General features: G+C 39.7%; 2 protein-coding genes across 4 annotated transcripts in view; one reads left to right on the top strand and one right to left on the bottom strand.

The window, feature by feature from the left end:
• Nucleotides 1–592: 592 nt before the first annotated feature.
• LOC143340070 (E3 SUMO-protein ligase ZBED1-like) lies at nucleotides 593–3,081 on the bottom strand. The gene is made up of 2 exons (XM_076761669.1): nucleotides 1,839–3,081; nucleotides 593–1,676 (listed from the first exon to the last, which is right to left on the bottom strand). The coding sequence occupies exons 1-2, from the start codon at nucleotides 2,946–2,948 to the stop codon at nucleotides 966–968; spliced, it is 1,821 nt and encodes a 606-aa protein (XP_076617784.1). The 5' UTR covers nucleotides 2,949–3,081; the 3' UTR covers nucleotides 593–965.
• Nucleotides 3,082–11,285: 8,204 nt separating this feature from the next.
• The window catches only part of rsu1 (Ras suppressor protein 1), a 95,687-nt gene continuing 87,074 nt past the window's right edge, over nucleotides 11,286–19,898 (top strand). The window contains exons 1-2 of one of the 3 annotated variants that reach the window (XM_076721409.1): nucleotides 11,286–11,613; nucleotides 11,794–11,906. In XM_076721409.1, the coding sequence (XP_076577524.1) occupies nucleotides 11,798–11,906 (109 nt within the window). In that variant the 5' untranslated portion in view covers nucleotides 11,286–11,613; nucleotides 11,794–11,797. Of the gene's footprint in view, nucleotides 11,615–11,763; nucleotides 11,907–19,898 lie in introns of all 3 variants that reach the window. The other 2 variants (XM_076721410.1, XM_076721411.1) reach the window with 2 other exon arrangements.

The raw sequence follows: 19,898 nt of genomic DNA, 5'->3' as shown, positions 1-19,898 counted from the left end.
ACTTAGTGATTGGTCCTACCGTGCAGACGAGTGTGTCGAGAAATCCCGGAAGTGCTCCCCCCCCATGAACTTAATTGAAAAAGGCTGTACATAAAAACAACTGTACATAGAACAACACATAGGTGTTCCAAAATATATATGTGTGTGTGTGTGTGTGTATATATATATATATATATATTAGGACTGTCAACCTTCCTCTTCAATCCCATTCGAATTTCATTACTTACTTTTTTTGAAATTCGAATAATATTCGATTTTTTTATGTTAAAATATAGCCTATTTATGCATTACTATAGGTTGGTTACCTTGTAGGGCATGGGGTTATTATACTTTTGGCCAGTAGAGGGCGTTCCGATGTAATCACAGTCGTCTATAGGACTGTGGATGTAATCAGTAAACATTCTATACCAGAAGTCAAGAGATGTTTGTTGTAAGTAAATAATAAAGATCAGGCAGAAAAGGGAAAGTTCAATTCTGAATTTTAATTCAACTCTGAGTACAACACTGAGCCGCGTCAAGGCTACTGGAGAAACCTGGTCCTTTAAAAAAAATGCTTCCGTTTTTTTTTTTTGTTTGTTTGTTTGTTTTTTTTAAATACCAAAATGCTCTGGTGTCAAAAGAATGATAGGTTATGTGGTTCACCTTTATGTTTACACAGAAGTAATATATCAACTATTAACTATTAAATTCAACTCATTACTCAAAGTGCATCACATAGCCTACGAAAATAACTGAAATTGCCCACAGACAAAACTGAAAGTGCCTCATAAACATAACTAAAATCGTACATAACTACAACTCAAATTGCGCACTCAAAGTGCATACAAAAATAACCAACTTTGCAAATTCAAAAATAACTCAAATTGCGCACGCTACATACAAAAAATGAAAGTGCTTATGGCGGCAGTGGGCCGATAACAGGCATTACATTTCTAACACGCCACATCTTTTTATTAGGCCTATTTCTAAAGGTTGTTAGCCAAAAACACCAGGCGATCCACGTTTGCTGGGTCTAGTGCAGAGCGTTTTTTATTTACTATCATGCCAGCAGTGGAAAAAACCCTTTCTGCTCTAACTGAGGTGCCCGGGATGCTCAAGTAGCGCCGTGCCAGCCGGGCGAGGTGAGGGTACTTGGTTCCTGATGTCTTCCACCACGACAATGGGTTGCTGTCGCTGGGTATTGGTGTCTCAGCATCGTACATGCGCATCTCTTGCTGTAGCACAAGTCCACTGTCCAAAGTACCACCTGGACCAGCAAACTGGCGATAAACATTCCCCAAAAGGGACCCCATAGCACCCAGAGGGATTCCATCCCCTGCTCCCTCTTCATTCTCCGCGTGCTCTTCATCCTCCGCAATCAACCTCATCTCTCTATGTACTTTATCGTGCACCTCCTGCTGTTGTTCTCCGGTCAGATGAATCAGTCGATGGAACCGGGGGTCGAGGTAACTAGCAGAATTGAGTAGCATGAACGCGTCTTTGGTATGACTGTAGCGCTTCTCGAGGTCGGCGGAGATCTTAGTTTTCATGTCATTGAGTGCTTGAGGATCACCGGTAGATGGCTGAAGATGTGACATAAGCACGTACTTAAGGGGGAGAACGGCTGATGCGGTTGGAAATCGGTCAGTTGATAATGCCTCCGTGGCCACTTTAAAAGGCTGTAGCAATGATCTCACCTACAGAAAAAAAACATAAATAGGCTACTGTTAGAATACTTGACGGTGGGCCTAATATTCTGCTCCTCTGTCACGCTGAAAATGTTATGGCCTGTTAATGATTATTGGTTTGTTAATTTAGGCATGCAAAATCGCTGTGTTAGTTTAATGTCTGTGACTCACCTGCTCCATGAGGCTCCACTCGTTGGTGTTCAACTCAAGATGACCGAGTTTTTTCTCCATAATGACAGCTGCCACCGGAGCTTGCTGCTCCGCTGCCCGACACACCATGTCGTAAGTGCTATTCCAACGGGTGGCACAATCATTGATCAGCTTGGCAGGTTTCACTCCGAGCAGCCTCTGTTTAGATTCCAACAGGTAGCTGTCCGTGGTGGACTTGTTGAAATGCAGTGCTGTGGCCTTCAGTCTGTTGATAGGGCTTTCGATAGCTCGCACTGTTAGCCCTTTCCTCACAGCCAAGTTAATAGTGTGGGCCATGCATGGTACATTGGCTACTTGCAGGTGCCTCTCGACAGCGTTAATATAATTAGCCGCATTGTCTGTGGTAATGGACAGCACCGACTGGGGCCTCACGTTGTATTCTCCGAGTATATTGGCGATGCACTCTGCGACGTGTTCAGCTGTGTGGGTTTCCTGGACTTCGGCTGTTTTAAGAATGATGTCCTTCATTTCCCAGTCATCGTTTATGAAATGTGCGGTGACTGTCACATATGCCTCGGTGGCTATCGAGGTCCATCCATCTGTTGTCAGGGAAATGTTTTCTCCGCTTAGCATTTTTTTGATGTTGTCTTTTGTTGCATCATAAAGTTTAACAACTCTGTCACTGATGGTTGCACGGGAAGGAACTGCGTACCTGGGTTCTAACTCCTGGACGAAATCTTTAAACCCAGACCCCTGCGAGATGTTTATCGGCCTCATATCTTTGCAGATAAATCGTGTCAGTTTATCGGTTATCTTCCTTTGACGTTCGGCTGATAAGCCCCGTGATGAGGAGGCAGGCATGAAAGAGGTGATTCGCGCCTGCTTGGCCTGAGGTTCATCAGTGTCCGAAGTTAGCTCGGCTAGCTTGCCAGGGTGTAGCGTCAACAGGTGTGTTCGCATGTTACTCGTCGTGGTATGATACTTCATTCGAGCCTCGCACAGCTTGCATATTACGCTTTCTCTGTTTGTTATTGTTCCATTTTTTGACGGAAATCCAAAGTATTTCCATACCAAGCTTCTGTGATGTTCAGGAGTGGTAATCTCCGCCCGTGAATTCTCCTCGCTCGCCATTAATCAAAATTCTGATACTGTATCCTAGGCAACGCTATGATAACGTTCAAGCATTGAAGTAACGCGATAACTCAACGTGAGATTTGGATTCAGTCAGACTCAGACTCGAAGAACGACAAAATTCCTCATTACGTTGTCTTGAAAAAAAATTTAAAAAAAATAAATTAACATTCGACTAGTAATTCCTGCGTTCGAATTCTATTGTTTTTTTAATAGTCGAATTATATTCGACGACTGAAAGTCGTTCCAACAGCCCTAATATATATATATATATATATATAAAAATCATAATTAACTAAGAGTATTATTATTAATGCCAGTATACTTAAAAAAGTAGGAAGGATAATAAATAAATAAAATGACAGGAAAGGGGAAAAACAGTCAATCAATCAAACAAACAAACAAGCAAAAAACAAGGAAACAGAATGTAAATGCATTATTCTTCTTTAAAAAACCTCTCGTATATATCTGTGGATGTGATGCTTTGTTTAGTGTCAATTAGTGTACAAGATTTCATGTACTCTTTAGACTCATGCAAGAAACTTCTAAAGTTGGGTGGAGTTTTGGAGTATTTGCATTGTATATGTGAAATTTGACATACAAAATGAATAGGTTTATAATAAAGGTGATGTCATTTTCTTGATGGGTAAAATACATTATCACACTTTTACAGTCAATTAAGATGTTTATCTTGATTTTACACACTATATATTGTTCAAGTTGAGTCCAGAAATTGATAGATCGGGCACAGTGGTAGAATAAATGAGTTTGGGTTTCTGGTTCCATATTGCAAAAATTGCTGTTGTTTTCAATATTTAAAAATTTAGAGAAACATACATTTGTTGGATATATAGTGTGCAAAATTTTGATGTGAACCTCTTTTATTTTATTGGAAATACAATACTTCCAAGCCTTCTTCCACTCAGTGTCCATAAAGATGTTATCCCAAAATGCTTTCCCCTGTGGAGATATTTTCCTCTTTTCATAAAAAGTATTACGTATGTGTTTGTTGTTGCACTGTGAATCCATTACATCAAGTCCATTTATCATTAGAAGGGGTTTTATTCTTGTGTTGTGTATCAAGTGTACTGATAATGGCTTCTCATCAAGAGAGAAAGGCCATTAGGGATTGCTTTAGTTACATAATTAAATTCTTTACTAGTAACAGGGAAGGATTTAAGATGAAGAAAATGTTCATAACTAAGCATTATACCATGACAATCAAAAAGGTCACATATGAAAATAATGTTCTTATCAATCCACTTCTGTTTAAATATGGATTTTTTCCTGACAGTAATATCTTCATTATTCCATATTATGGCTTTGTGAGGGGAAAAGTTGTGGGAATAACACAATTTCCACACTAAGAGTGCCTGTTGGTGAAATTTTGATAATTTTAAAGGTAATTTGGTAACATTGGAGTTACAGGTAAGTAAAAAATGTAGGCCACCTAATTTCATAAAAATATTATTTGGAATAAAAAACCAAATTGAATTTGGGGTTTTGAGACATTCCTTAATCCATTCTATTTTGAAAGTGTTATTTAAATCATTGAAATTTAATAGTTCAAAGCCTCCCTGTTTCCTGGATGCCAAGAGAATTTCATTCTTCAGATGGTGTTTCTTATTTTCCAGGTAAAAGTATTTTATCAATTTCTTTGGATGATGAATCCTCGACAAATAATGATAGAGCAGGATATACCAGTCTTGAGATACCTTCTGCTTTAGTTAAGAGATTTCTGCCAAAAATAGATTGATCACGTTGAAGCCACATATTCATGATATTTTGCGTTTTTTTAAGTCTGGGGAGGAAATTAAGTTGTTGTCAAGAGGACATATCTTTAGTAATATCTATGCTTAAGTATTTCACTGTTTTAACTTGGATGTCACATATGTTTGCACAATCTGTATCATAAAGACACAAGATTTCACATTTTTTAATATTGAGACGTAAACCTGAAGCTTTAGAGAAATCATTAATTAATTGTATAGCTGGTTCAACTTGATGTTTGTCCTTGAAAAGTAGCGCTGTATCATCAACTAGTTGTGTAATTTTAAGTTCCTTTTGAAATATGGTTAAGCCTTTTATACTGCCATTATTTAAGATTTTTTGGGAGAGGAGCTCTACTGCAATTAAAAAGAAATCAAGAAATACAATTACTGCTTGTGACTCCACATGTTCCGAGTAGTCAAGTAAATCTAAGATTAATCTAATGTTATTGCTAATGTGTCGCTTAGACATAAAACCTGTTTGGAATTCATTTATTACATCTCCGAGATTAGATTTTAAGTGTCTGGAATAGACAAATGCAAATAATTTATAATCCACATTCAGAAGTGTGATGGGTCTCCAATTATCTATACATAGAGGGTCTTTGTTTGGTTTTGGAATTAGGCTAATTAAACCTTGTTTCATAGTTGATGTCATTTCATTGTTTATAATACAATCTTTATACATATTCAAAAGTGAAGTTTCAATAATGGCCCAAAAAAATTTATAAAAGTCAGCAGATTAACTGTCGATCCCCGGAGACTTCCCGGTTTTCATGCGTTTCAAGGCTTCAATGAGTTCCAGATTCGAGATTGGATTTTCACAATGTTGTTTAAATTCTTCTGAGATCATTGGGATAGAATCCTTAATACTGTTTAAGAATTTTTCACAGTGTTCAGGTTCCTATTTAGATTTATAAAGTTTTTCATAAAAAAGCACAAATATGTTCTGCTATTTCTTTGGGATTAGTATTTAGTAGGGGTGGGACTCGATTAAAAAAATTAATCTAATTAATCGCAGTTTAGTGGTATAACAATATTTGCCACAAGAAGCCACATTTTGCTTCATTTGCTCCAGTGTGGGTTGCTGGCACCGCTTGCACGTACTCGGACCAGGACTGCTAGCACTAACAGCTCCGGCGGTTTCTGTGCTCGCTGCAACATGCTTTGCATTCAGGTGGTACCGTAGGCTTGATGTGCTTCGGTGGTAGGCGAATTCTTTTTTGCACAAAACCACGCCCTTATCTTGGACTTGGGGCAGCAACGTATCCCAGAATGCATTTCGTAGCAACGATAGCGGAGGAGAGGACTCGCAACTGTAAAGTTACAGGTCTCGAAATACTGCTGTTTTAGTAGTACGGAATGTGGTTTTAAGATTATTTTATGTGAGAAAGTGGATGTTAAAACTTAAAATCTGTGGTCGATTCATCACGATAGCGCATAGTTTAAAATTTGCTCCAAAGTTTTCGGAGATAACCGGCAGACGAGCTGCGATGGTGTCGTCACAAGTACGCTGCCGTCCCTATTGCAGAATGACCGTCCTGCGTCCTCCCGTCCTGAAGAGACTGTACTCCCGGGTCGAACTTGCTAAGTCCGAACTGCTTGGCGTACTTGGTATTGAGAAACGACCCTGTCACTGCCCGATTTCCGAAGCTGCCCGAATTGCAGTGTGGCCCGTGTACGCATGCGCGACCGTGCCGCCATCTTGTACGGCAAAGCTATTTAGACAAACTTCATTACGTCGCTGCCTTACTTAGCGCTTAGAACTTTGTTCGCGCGCGCGCTAAGTAAGCTCGCGTTCTAAGTTGTCTAGTTACGGCTTGTTCGCGCGCTTCGTTGCCATAAAGCATGAGATCGTTTCTGTATTACCGACATTTGAAGGATTATGTCTCCAATGGTGTATTTCACCCGACTTTGTCAGGCAGGGAGCGAGATGATATGCGCTGGGCTTCTGCCTGCTTTCTTATTAAAGGTATTTCCTTTTTTTTATTGAACACACAACAGAACAAATAGCAAAACCATAAGTTCTTTATTTTTTTGTAGATGGCCCATTGTTTTACATCGGGCCAAAGAAACAATATATGCACATGGTAGTCGAGAGTGAGGAGGAAAAGAGGTCTGCACTCCAAGAGTGCCACAATAACCCTGGAACTGGCAACCATAATGGTGTGAGAGGTACCAGAGTCAGGGTTATTGCAGGCTACTTATGGTCCGGTCTCAAGAAAGATGTGACTAAATGGGTAGTTATCTTGTTGTTCAAGACAATAATTCAATGTATAATTATGAAATAAAATTAACAATTTATTATTAACTCTTATCTCAGGTGAGATGTTGCCATCGCTGCCAATTAAATGACCCCATGAAGACACAGGCACCAATTTTGCATTCTATCAAGGTATAATATTGCATGCTGAAGTTTTGCTGAACAAAGTGAAATATGATTGAAAAAATTAATCATCTTCTCAGGTTAATGCACCTTGGGAGGTTGTGGGCTTGGACCTTATTGGTCCACTTTGTGTAACAGGCAGAGGGAATCATTATGTGATGACTATGACTGACCTGTTCACGAAGTGGGTTACCGCTGAGGCACTCACTAGTAAGAATACAACTGAAGTGTCTGCAGCCATTGTGGGGAAGATGTACACATTTGGCATGGTCAGGATGATCATTACTGACCAAGGCAAGGAGTTCATCAATGAGGTACCATTAAAAACATGCTCTCTGCCTAAAAAATCAAAGCATTGCTTTTAAAGGCGTACCTTGTTATTTTTAAAATAGGTGAAAAATTGTTGAAAATCTGTACTCTACTACAAGTACTGTTACATTGCTAAAATATTACTCATTTGTAAGTAAAAGTTTTTATTTCTCTATTCAGCAAGACAATGCAAAGATTATGCACTAATGAAGGTTTTAACAACTATTTTAATAGTTTTAGTTTTAATAACTATAACTATTAATATAGTTATAGTTATTAAAACTAATTATATATATATTTAAATGTAAGTAAAAAAGAAGCACGGCTAATAAAGGTTTTAACAACTATTTTAATAGTTTTAGTTTTAATAACTATAACTATTTATAAAGTTATAGTTATTAAAACTAATTATATATATATTTAAATGTAAGTAAAAAAGAAGCACGGCATGACAGCCATAAGTTTGTCTAAATAGTGTTGCCGTAGAAGATGGCGGCACGGTCGCGCATGCGTACACGGGCCACACTGCAAATCGGGCAGCTTCGGAAATCGGACAGTGACAGACTCGGGCAGTGACAGACTCTCTCTGACGCGTCTTGTGCATCAGTGTGATCGGTGGACCCGGAACTCGTGCACTTACAAACGTTCCGTGTTGTCTGGAGTGCAAACTGCGATTAAATGCGTTCATTTTTTTTTTTACACGTTTTTTTTGTAATTCATTAATCATAATTAACGTGTTAAAGTCCCACCCTTAGTATTTAGATTATTGTTTATTCTCAGTGCCGAAATGTTAGATCTTTTTTGATTACGTTTTTCAAGAGCGAAAAAGTAACTCGAGTTTCTTTCACCATGTTCTAACCATTTTGCCCTAGAATGAATGAATGCGCCTTTAGCGGCTTCAGTATATTAATTATCAATTTCATTTTGGAGTTGCAATAATCTAATGTGTTCCTCTTCTGATAGATTTTCCTTATTTAGAAAAATTTTTAATTAATCCATAATTTCCTTTTCTTTTTTGTCTTCAGCTTTTTTGATATTTTTACTGCAGAGGATGGCCATTTCTCTAATTTTAAATTTAAAGTATTCCCATTTCTGGATACTGTTCATATCATTTTTAGGAAAGATATCTAAAGCTATTAATTTAACTGAGTCTTGAAAAAAAATATTTTTAAGTAGGTTATTATTTAGCTTCCAATATCCCCTTAATTTCTTGTTACTTTCTTTAGAACCAGTTAAATGTATTGAGATAAGTTTATGGTCAGATAGGGGAGCCTATGAGTGATTAATTTCTGAAATATATTGTAAACATGAAGGAGAGGTTAACATAAATCAATCCCAGATTGTAATGTTCCTCTTGTATTTGACCAGCTAAACCCTTTACAATTTGGACTAAAAAAACGTCATGCATCTATTACTGATAATTCTTGGCTCATAAATTGTGTGGCTTTGAAAAGGGAATTTTGAGAAGCTCTCCCTTTAGACAAGATTTCTGTAAACATAATTTGGGCTTGTGTGGTTCCATTGTGGCCATATACATTACATATTATGAAAAAAGCATTATCCAGTTTTCATAATACAATACACCATCTACCACTATCAGAGTTGTAGGTTTCTAAGATATCACCTGTAAATTTCTTAAATAGTAGTGCAACACCTGCAGAATTATGTGTAGCATGACAAAAGCTTGATCTCCCCATTGACTTTTCCAAAACTTATTGTCTGAGTCGCAAGAGTGTGTTTCTTGTAAGAGGATAATATTGGCATTTGTTTTTCGAAGAAAGAGGAACATTGCTTTTCTTTTTTTTTATTGTTTCTTAATCCTCTAACATTAAGTGAGACCATTTTCAATGAGTTAAACCTAAAATCATTCATTTTCAGTGAAAAAATAAAAAAATAAAAATATAAGAGCACAATGTCTGGAGAACAGAAAAAATAAGATAATGTAACCCTTAAAAAAAAGGCTTGCTTGTGCAAATACCTCGAAAGTGTGAACAAGTTTTTTTTCTTTTTCTTTTTTTTTAAGTTTAGGCACCAATAATCAATTTAAGTAACTATAACTGGAATGCATTAAGTAACACATTTGTCTGACAGCCTAACAAGTGGTTTATAAACAATCATTTCTATTTTTTCCTTAATGGAAAAAAAGAGAACATTCAGCTCTGAAGCTGGAGAGAGAGGGACAAACCTATGGGTGTCTCAAAAGACATCTTTCATTGAGTCAGCGGTGATTCTCTTTCCTTCGATGATCACATCTGGACCACGCCATGCAGTCTTTTTTCCATCTTTGCAGGCTTTGTCAACCAGTGGCCAAAGTTTCTTTCGGCATTGTCTTTCCCCATATGTCAGATCCTCCGCAAGCTTTTTGTCCCTCATCATGGCGGCGGTCATCGGAATTTTCCATATTTTCTGCCTGAAGGTGCACATGGTGAATTGGATTATCACAGGATGAGGGCTCCTGTCATCTCTGGGGCGTTCAACTCGGTGAATCGTGTTGACGAGAAAGCCAAGCCTTGTATGTTTTCATCTGGAGCCATTTGTCCAAAAATCTGTAAGATCTGTTTTCTTAGATCTTCCGTGCACTCATTGGTGGATTCCAGTAGCCTGAAACGTTTCAGATTCCAGCGTCGGCTGTACTGCTCTGCATCTTCAATCTTTTCATCCTGTTCACTGAGGCGGCGACTCATCACTTGCATCTTGTCATTGTTTGTCTTCGCCATGTGTTCGATGCCTTCGATGTTTTCTTTGATAGCCACAATCTCCTCAGTGTTTTGGCTTATCCTTTGTTCGAGAGATATGAACCTGCTCGTTGAAGTGTTGGACAGCTTTTAGTATGTCTGCATTGGATACCTCATCGTTATCTTTTGAGCATGCTTTCTTGGAGTTAGGGCTTGAGAGCAGAGTATCAGGTAAAGGAGAGCATAAGCTGAGCGGAGAATCATCATTCCACTTCATCAAAATGTTCCCCTTATTTTCTTTCACTTGTTTCGTCATGTTGTTGTCTTAGCGTTTGGCTAGTTAGCCCGTTCGCGTTAGCTCAAAGAAGAGGGAGAAAAAAAGTTCGTGTACCTTCCCAAAATCGTTAACAAGTTAGACTTTAGTTCTTATATTGTCCTTTTCCTCACATACCAGTTCTTGAAAGTGATGATCCGTTAAGTTTACCTTAGTTTCTAAAGCAAATTGTGCCCAAAACTTGGAGGAGTTCACAGCGAAGCGTGTATGCAGGCTGCCATCTTGCCCAGCCCGTCCCCCTATCCCGGAAGTGCTTAGTGAAGCGCGTATCGACGCTGTGTCGTTTAGGGTGAGTGACATCACTGATGACGTTCGAAGCCTCGCTGGTTCATGCTGAGGCATTTTTGTGCTTTGCATGAAAATAATGAGGGGAGTGTGGCTGGACCCAGCCCATATTTTGTTTCTGAATAAAAATTAAGTCCTTAAGTTGCACAATCAAATTCACTGCTCTCTTCATGTTCACAAGCACGTCAACTGCCCCTTCCCTTGTTAAAACACGGCAACAGTTTGAAAACAATTGTTCTCCTGTCATTATGAGTTATTCAAACGTTGACAAAATTATTTATTGATAAACATTTGACAAGTAATATTAGATTCCATTGTATTGTCATGTTACATACTCATAATACACTAAACAAAATATTAATTTTATTTCTATGAATGAATACATGAACAATACCTGAAATGCATTTATTAAGATGAATTAATTTATTTTACTTGGCAGTCATTCCCAAGGCTGCACTGTTGCAAGACAGTCTTGGATGTATTACAAATAGATAAATTTACCTACAATATATCTGGCTGTTTAACAGTCTTTGACCAGCAGGGGGGTTTGAATGCACACGAAGCCTTGAGAAATGAACCTTTTGTGAACCATTTGGTTGGAAGGCTTCAAAGCTTCAAGAGGCTTCATCTCGCCGTCACTAAAAATAACAAACCATCTGAAAAAGGAGTGCTCAGACAAAGCGATATGTCATCCTTCGCCAGCAGCTGACATTCGGTTTAGCAGTTGCCAGACCGCGGACCAGGAGTTGACCCAGAGGCGTGGCTGAACATATCTAGGAACAGGAAGTTTCCTATTTTGGAATAGTAGGTTCCACATAAACTTCCGGTAGGGTGTGAGCTTGAAGCGTAGTCTCTTTCAGCAATCAAACGCAAATCTGTATTTCCCCCCCATCCTCCTTTTCAAACGGTAAGCATCTGCAGTCCTGATTACTGAGTTAACACAACTCCTTTCAGTTCCTCCTTAAGTGAAGTGTTTTTTTTTGTTTTTTTTGCGGTTGCTGTACGGTTGTAGTTAATGTTACACGGTATTTACGAATGCTGACTTCTCTAACTGCACGCTGTACTTTTTTTGGATCCGTGTTTTCAGAACCATGTCCAAGTCTTTGAAGAAGATAGTGGAGGAAAGTCGGGACAAGAACCTTTCAGAAGTGGAGATGTGCGACAGGGGCATTTCGAACATGCTGGATATCCCAGGATTATGTAAGAGGATTACTTCCAAGTTTGCTTGCTCTTCCTACCGCCATTCTCGTTAGTTTTACTTGAGGAATCCTCGCATACGTGTAAGAAAATAGTGACGCACATATAATAATAGTGATAATAACACTGACCTTTATTTGTACAGCACCTATCATACAAGACATGCAGCTCAAAATGCTTAACAATGAAGAAATCACATGAACTTGCCATAAGAAGACATAGACTAAACTTAAAAACAAGGATGGAAAAATTTATGTAAAGTTGGAATAAGGATGAAAATAAAGACAATGCACAACATGTGATAAAAACTAAAACCATTGAATAACAGTCATAAAATGAAGTTCAACCTAGCGAACATAGAATGCTAAAAATCAAGTAAAATACAATATTTTAAAAGGAAGTGCAGCAGTGCATAAGTGCGAGGCAAAGCACAAAAGTTTCAGACCTGTATCAGGAAGACATAGCTAGTTAAACGCTGAAGTCAAGAGATACGTTTTTAACTTTCTTGTAAGAATGCTTAGCAAGCTGCTTCCCTGATATCTGTTGGTAAGTTTTACCCAAGGCATATTTGACAACGGCTGAATTGGAGACCTCCAATAAACCAGCGGCAGGTGATCACAGTGTTCGAGAAGGCAAATAGTAAATAGTATTTTATACATTGTATACCAAGAGGAGGACCTTAAAATCAATTCTAAATGTTACAGGAACCCAGTGCAGAGCAGCTAAAACTGGACCAATGGGCTCTCTTTCCTTGGTTCTGTTTAATACTCGAGCTGAGTTTTGAATGAACTGAAGTCTTTCAGTGTTTTTTTTTTTTCGTGAGGCTAGTAAATAGTGCATTGCAGTAATCAAGTCACCTTGAAATAAAGGCAGTAATCAGTTTTTCACTGTCTTTTGATTAGCAAATGGCCATACATTTGTTACATTTCTAAGGTAGTTTCAAATGCCGCGTTCATGTCTTAAAGGACAAAAAACTGAGTCTGTATTTTCGTCATAATTTAGTCTGAGGTTGCAGATTATTTTAGTCAGAGCAGTTTCAGTGCTGTGATATGTTCTAAAACCAGACTGAAATTCCACCAGAATGTTGTTGTTGTTGTTGTTTTTAACAAAGGAGTTAAAAAGTATCTCAGTATCTCACTGATGAATGGAAGGTTGGATATAAGCCTATAGTTGGTGAGTGCATTGCTATCTGGGTTGGGTTTCTTAAATCAGGGTTTTTCAACAGCTGTTTTGTAAGCATGTGGGAAGATGCTTGTTTGCAGAGATGTATTTATAAGCTTCAGGACATGACTTGAAACACTGTAAAATACGTGCTTTGAAAATGCTATAGGTACAGGGCCAAGACATGAGGTGCATGAGGTAGACTTGGCGACACTCTTGCAGAGCTCGTTTGATGTAAAACAGGTGAATTTTCCCATGGTTTCATCATTTTTACAGGGTTTGCTGAGCTCATCTGTGTTTACTAATAGGGGTTATGTTGTTATTGAAGAATGATGCAAGTCCTTCACAGTGATGCAGAGAACTGCAGATGGGTGAGGGGGGTTTTGAGTAACGTATAGATACAGTGAACTGTGAGCCTTGTTTGTGCTCCATTTTCCTTCACTTGTTCAGCAGATTCTCTTTATCTCATTAACACTGTTTTTGTTTAACCATGTGGAGATTCTGTCAGTCGACCCGTTTTTAACCTTCAGTGAAGCAACAGCATTTAAAGCAGATGACATGGTATTGTTGAAATACTCAACCATGTCATTTAAAGAGCAGTCATAGGTATGTGACTCAAATGACCTCATAATATTGCAGAACCTTGCTTTAGCCTTGCCATCAAGGAAACGTCTTTGTACCAGAAATTTCCTTTTAGTCTCTGTTTAGATTATTAGGTTGCCATCAAAAACACATGGTAATGGTCAGAAATAGGTAATTCTAATGCTGAAAGATTACTGATGCTTAACACTGTTGTTATTGCCAAGTCCAAAATGTTACCATGCTGGTGAGTGGCTTCATTTACATGTTGGGTGAGTTTAAAGCTGCCCAGTAAATTCTCAACTCCATAACTTTGGACTCATTCTTTTTGTTGCTACGAATATTCAGGTCTGCATTCAGGAGTAATCTGCCATATCTAGTGATACCAAGTGCAATCAGTTATGAGAATTCCTGCATAAACACTGATGAATATCTTAGTGGTCAATACAATGTAATGGTGAGCACTGATAATTCTGCTTTGAGCTCAACAGCAAGAAATTATGTAAATTCACCCAGGTCACTTTCTTTACACACACACACACACACACACACACACACACACACACACACACACACAATAGAAGAAATGGCTACAATACCTCCTCTTTTCTGTCTGACTGATAAGAATTATAATTTTGAGGACATGCTTCTGTCAGTGTTGCAACACCAGTAGTGCTATTTAGTGAGGAATTCTTTTCAATCATAAGATTATCAACCAAAAGGATTGTTTAGCCAATTATTGATGATGATGGTGACATTAAAAAGAGCTAATTTCAAGTGCTGCGATCGGCTGGCGACCGGTTCAGAGTGTACCCCGCCTCTCGCCCATTGCTAGCTGGGATAGGCTCCAGCCCCCCGCAACCCCGAAAGGGATACGCGGGTATAGAAGATGAATGAATGAATGAATAATTTCAAGTGTAGGCATACAGTGACAGGAAAGGAGACTGGCTGTGGCTGAACATCGAGAGATTTAAGATTTTTGAGATTGCTACAGTGTGTTTGACCATGTCACTGGTTCTTTGAGATAGCCAGTAAGTTTAAGGAACTGGCATGGTGTTTATCTAATTTCTGATAGACAACTGAATGATGATGTCTGTGGTTATTGTTGTTTAATAGTGCACCAATTTGACTGTGCTTCAGTGTGGCAGCTTTAACCCCTTACTGTGTTTTTCTTCCTGTCTAAGATTCTCATGAATCAATTGATGCAAACCATTTCTAGATACAGTCACAACAGGAGGCACAATAAATACCAAAAGCAGACAAACAGCTGTGTTTAAAATTGACGCAACATTGAGGCAACTCACCAATTATGTCTCTCAGATCACACAGATCAATAACGCTCTGATAAAAGTTTTCTGGTAATATTGTCATAGGTCCAGACGAACAACTGCATACAGATATTAAGTCCAAAACATGATAATAATCCACAGAAAGATGTGTGCTCATCTTCTGCTTGTGTTGTGTGTTTTCTCCATTAACTTCTGGAAATTTATGGAGAAGGGCACTATCTTCTGTCCTGTTACTCTCTGGCATGTCAGGTTTCAAATGACACCTCACTTGACCTATCACGATCTGCCACATAAAAAAAAATCCCCTTCTCGCCCCTCCTGCGGCGGTATTGTGCCTCCTTCAAGCTTGGGTCCTCTACCAGAGGCCTGGGAGCTTGAGGGTTCTGCGCAGGATCTTGGCTGTTCTCAGGAGTGCGCTCTTCTGGACAGAGACCTCAGATGTTCTTCCTGGTATCTGCTGGAGCCATTCTCCCAGCTTGGGGGTTACCGCTCCCAGTGCCCTTATCACTACTGGCGTTAGAGAAAACATTATTACCAGTTTTTATTGAACTTGGATTAATGTAAGGCTTCACGCTGTGGTCCCATTGTGTATTCTGGCCAATAAGTCCCAGATATAGTCATCTGCAATCTATTTGCAAAAAAATATTCAGGTGGAAAAAGAAAAAAAAACTTCTGCTTCAGTTCGTTCAGACTTCCTCAATGCCAGTAGCGCTTACAGTGATTCTGACATGAGAGCAAAACCATGGATGTACTCGAAATAATTCAACAACAGCTGTCAGTTTATTTTGGGTATGCCTTGGATTGGCATTTTAGGCTAATTTTACTGAACTGGTGAGGGATAATTAGCTCCTTGATTGGTGACTGTTGTGGAGATAGGTGAAGACGATGTTTGGTCCCTGGAGAATGTGATAAAGAGGTGTAAGAGGGCTCTTGGATGCCTGACTGAGACAGAGACATCCTCTGAATGCCTTGGGTGATGTGAAGCAGAGGATCGGGTGGATAGTCAGATACACAGGCTTTCTCCCTGTATGTATTGTCCTTGCCACTTATTTGTGCATTGTTGTTTTGGTACAGCATGCCAAAGGCATGAAGTAATGGGATACATCCAAACATCAGTGATGTTTGGATGTATCCCATCAGGCTTAAACTGGTCTTAACAGTTCCAAAAGATATTGAAATTGTCAATAACTATTATCCCATGGGCGAGGCATGCTGCTGTCAGCCATGCATTCAGGGAGTGTGCTTAAACATTTGATTTCTTTTCCCAAATTTGGAATGGGGCCTGAAATGAATACATGTGACTGACAGTCACTTAGTTTCTCCAGTAGCAGGCAAAAATCTTTTTTCTGGACCTCAGAGCCAGTTTTCCGTCACAGAAAATTAAAAAATCTAATGTGAACAATAGTGCCCTGACACATGAATTTCACATGTGATTTTGCACGTTAAACATGGGAAACGTGGTTTTGGAACATTTGTCATGGTGTAATGTGTGAAACCCGTGTAAATTCGTATGTGAAACCCATATGATCACATGTGGTATCATGGGTACCATGTTGTAACATGTGATACCACATGTGTTTCACATGTGGACACATGTGGTAACATGGGTACCATGTTGTAACATGTGGTACCACATGTGTTTCACATGTGAACACATGGGTTTCACATAGGAATTTACATGGGTTTCACACATTACACCATGAAAAATGTTCCAAAACCGCATGTTTCCCATGTTTAACGTGCAAAATCACATGTGAAATTCATGTGGTTTTTCTGTAACGGTGTTCCTGTCACTTGGATGTGTAGAGAGGATAACTGCAAAACAGCTTTCTTAGGTTGCTGACAGATGTGTCGTTCATAGTTAGATTTTCAGTCTTTCTTGCCATTCTCAAGTCCCCAATCAGAATGTTGTCTGGCTCATCAGATGGGGAGTTAGCAATATTCTTCCTGACCCTTGGCCTAGCAGTGTTTTTTGGGCTATTACATATACAGACTGGGATAATACACTGCTCAAAAAAAAACAAGGGAACACTTAATTATCATATAACACCAGTATAACACCAAGTCATTTAAACTACAGGGATATCAATCTGTCCATTTAGGAAGCACAAGTGATTGTGACTCAGTTACACCTACTTTGGTGCAAATGAAAGTGACAACAGGTGTAATGGAGACGCAAAAACAATACAACCCCCCCAAAAGGAAATGGTTTTGCATGTGATGGCCAGAGACAATTGCTCTCTCCTTGTCTTTCCTGACTGATAATTCTCTAGCTTTGAGTTCTGCTAGTGTCTTTGTCACTGCTGGTAGCCTTAGGCAGTACCTGCAGCCCACTCAGGTTGCACAGGTAGTCCAGCTCCTCTAGGATGGCACATCTATACGTGCGGTTGTGACCAAACTGTCAGAAACAGACTCCATGAGGGTGGCATGAGGGCTAGACATCCTCTAGTGGCACCTGTGCTAACAGCCCAGCACCGTGCAGTTCAATTGGCATTTGCCAGAGAACACCAGAATATGCAGGTCTGCCACTGGCCCCCCGATCTCTTCATAGATGAAAGCAGGTTCACTAAGAGCACGTCAGAGAGTCCGGAGATGCTGTAGTGAACGTTATGCTGCCTGTAACATCATCCAGCATGACAGGTTTGGTGGTGGGTCAGTGATGGTCTAGTGAAGCATGTCCTTGTAGGGTCGCACAGACCTCCATGTCATAGCCAATGGTACACTGACTGCTGTTAGGTACTGGAATGAAATCCTCAGAGCGATGGTCAGACCTTAGGCTGGTGCAGCGGGCCCTGGGTTCCTCCTGATGCAGGACAATACCCGATCATGTGGCCAGAGGGCGTAGGCAGTTCCTGCAGGACACCATCTGTTGACTCATCAGGAGCATGCCCAGACAGGGCCGTACACACTACTGAATCACATTACAACTCCTGTGATGAAATTCATGCAAATTGGATCAGCCTGTGATTTAAATTTGACTTTGATTTTCGGTGTGATTTTGAATCCTGCCCGCAGTTTGTTGATGATTTTGGTTTGCATTGACCATTGTTACATCATTTTGTTCTCAACAAATTATACAATGTACATCAGTAAAGATTTTAACTTGAGTTAAAACTAGTTCCTAGTGTTTTCTTCTTCCCTTTTCCCTAGTGTTATTTGTTGTCTGTCTGTTTCCCGTCTGTCTAGCTGGGTGTGCATCTACACCCAGCCAGCTTGGCCTCCTCAGGTGCACACCTCACATGCATGATCCTGATTAAGGCACATGATAAAAGGGAAGAGCTTTCCCTTACCTGTTGCCGGAGTGTACTGAATCCCTGATGGTTTCCTTGCTCTTGCAGTGTGAGTACGCAGTTTAAGTATCTCTCTCCTCTTGTACTTATTGTTAAAGGCCCCATATTATGAAAAACTCACTTTTTGGGATTTGGGATTTCTGGGATTTGGGTTGTTATTTTGTGTTTCTGGTGCTACCACACGCATACAAAGTGAAATAAGGCCGTCCGTGCTTTTTTGAGTGAGATACGGATTTCTGAAAGCACCCTGCCTGCAGCTTCCAAACGAGCCGATCAAATTTGGTGAGGACTGTTACGTAACAAGCCCACACATTTACATGTTCCCACCCACCAGCCACCACCCCCTACTTCTCTCCCCGGTGTCCCTCCACCCACCAGATGCAGCGCTACCTTCTCACAGATTTGCTGTTTTGCTATCGAAACCACCGTGTTAGGAATCATCATGTTGAGCCGCCACACCCAGTGTTCTGTTGTTGGCTGTAAATACAAGCAAAAATTGCTCCACCGGTTCCCAGCCGCAGAGGACAGAAGAGCGGCATGGATCGTCCCGCAACAGTTGCCAAAAAGCTGTTGGTGTGTGTTAAGCACTTCACGGCTGACTGTTTCTCCAACCTCAGTCAGTACGAGGCAGGATTGGCTGGAAGACTTTCTCTAAAGGAGTGGTCACTTTGTGTGGAATACCTGCAGACGAGGGACATGTAAGTATACAAATAATTAGCTGTGTGTTTCTTTTGTAGATTAGCGCGAACTCTTGCATGTTGTAGTGTGTGTGTTTTGCCATTGAGAACGATGTAAGGCTAACTGCTAGCTTCGAGACTACGACTTCAGGTTAAGGTTAGCTCGCTGCTACCGTAGCTTTTGGTAAATCACACCACGTTTCTGATCTTGCAAATGATTTAATAAATGTTTGAGGGAGATGCCGGCATTTACAAATATTTAGCTGTGTTCATTTTGCAGTTTTACACGAACTAACCAAGTTGTGTTTTGCCACATAGCACAAGCTAATGCTAACGACTAGCCTCTAGTTAGCAATCAGCATGGTCTCCATAGGCAAACCCAGCGACCCGGTCAGTCAAGCGATACATACACAAACGCTCTGCTGGGTCTAAGCTTCGGGAATTTGAGAAAATAATGCATTTGGAAACGTTTTCTAAACTGGAGTATGTTAGGAAGCCCATGGCAAAACGAGTGTAAGGTTGAGACTGCTACATCCCAGCACAATTTACACTCCAAGCATTTCTTCTCTTGGAGTTTATGTATGAGTGATCCTTTTTTACACTGCATGGTAGCTGTTGGCATAGCTATACGTGTCAGATAAAGTTGATGTTACTTCCCTCTTTCTGACCATACTGTTAAATTTATCATACTGATGACCATACTGTTAAATTTATCATACTGATAAATGCCTATTATCATACTGTTAAATGCCCTTTTATGCCATTTTTATCTTATCTTTACTATTACTATCTACTGCACTATTACTGCACTATACTATTTACTATTTGCTATTTATTCTTTTTTCTAGTACAGCACCACCAGAGTTGTCTTAAATCTCGTTGTACACCACGTATAATGACAATAAAGGCTTTTAATCTCTTTAATCTCTATATAGGCCAGTGCATCATTACAGTTACCTGCTGTTGATCAAGTGTAGCAGTGAGCTGTTGCAGCCCTTA

Source organism: Chaetodon auriga, chromosome 21 (genome assembly GCF_051107435.1).
Source record: "Chaetodon auriga isolate fChaAug3 chromosome 21, fChaAug3.hap1, whole genome shotgun sequence".
In the NCBI taxonomy this organism is placed as follows: Eukaryota; Metazoa; Chordata; class Actinopteri; order Chaetodontiformes; family Chaetodontidae; genus Chaetodon; species Chaetodon auriga.
Note: the sequence above shows the minus strand (reverse complement) of the source record. Positions and strands in the feature narration are given on the sequence as shown.

What these genes read in the sequence shown, in the direction of transcription:
- LOC143340070 (XM_076761669.1), bottom strand. Translation starts at nt 2,948, where the DNA reads ATGGCGAGCGAGGAGAATTCACGGGCGGAGATTACCACTCCTGAACAT. An exon ending in AGTGGAGCCTCATGGAGCAG is followed by an intron (nt 1,677 to 1,838) that starts GTGAGTCACAGA and finishes TTTTTTCTGTAG; the next exon opens with GTGAGATCATTGCTACAGCC.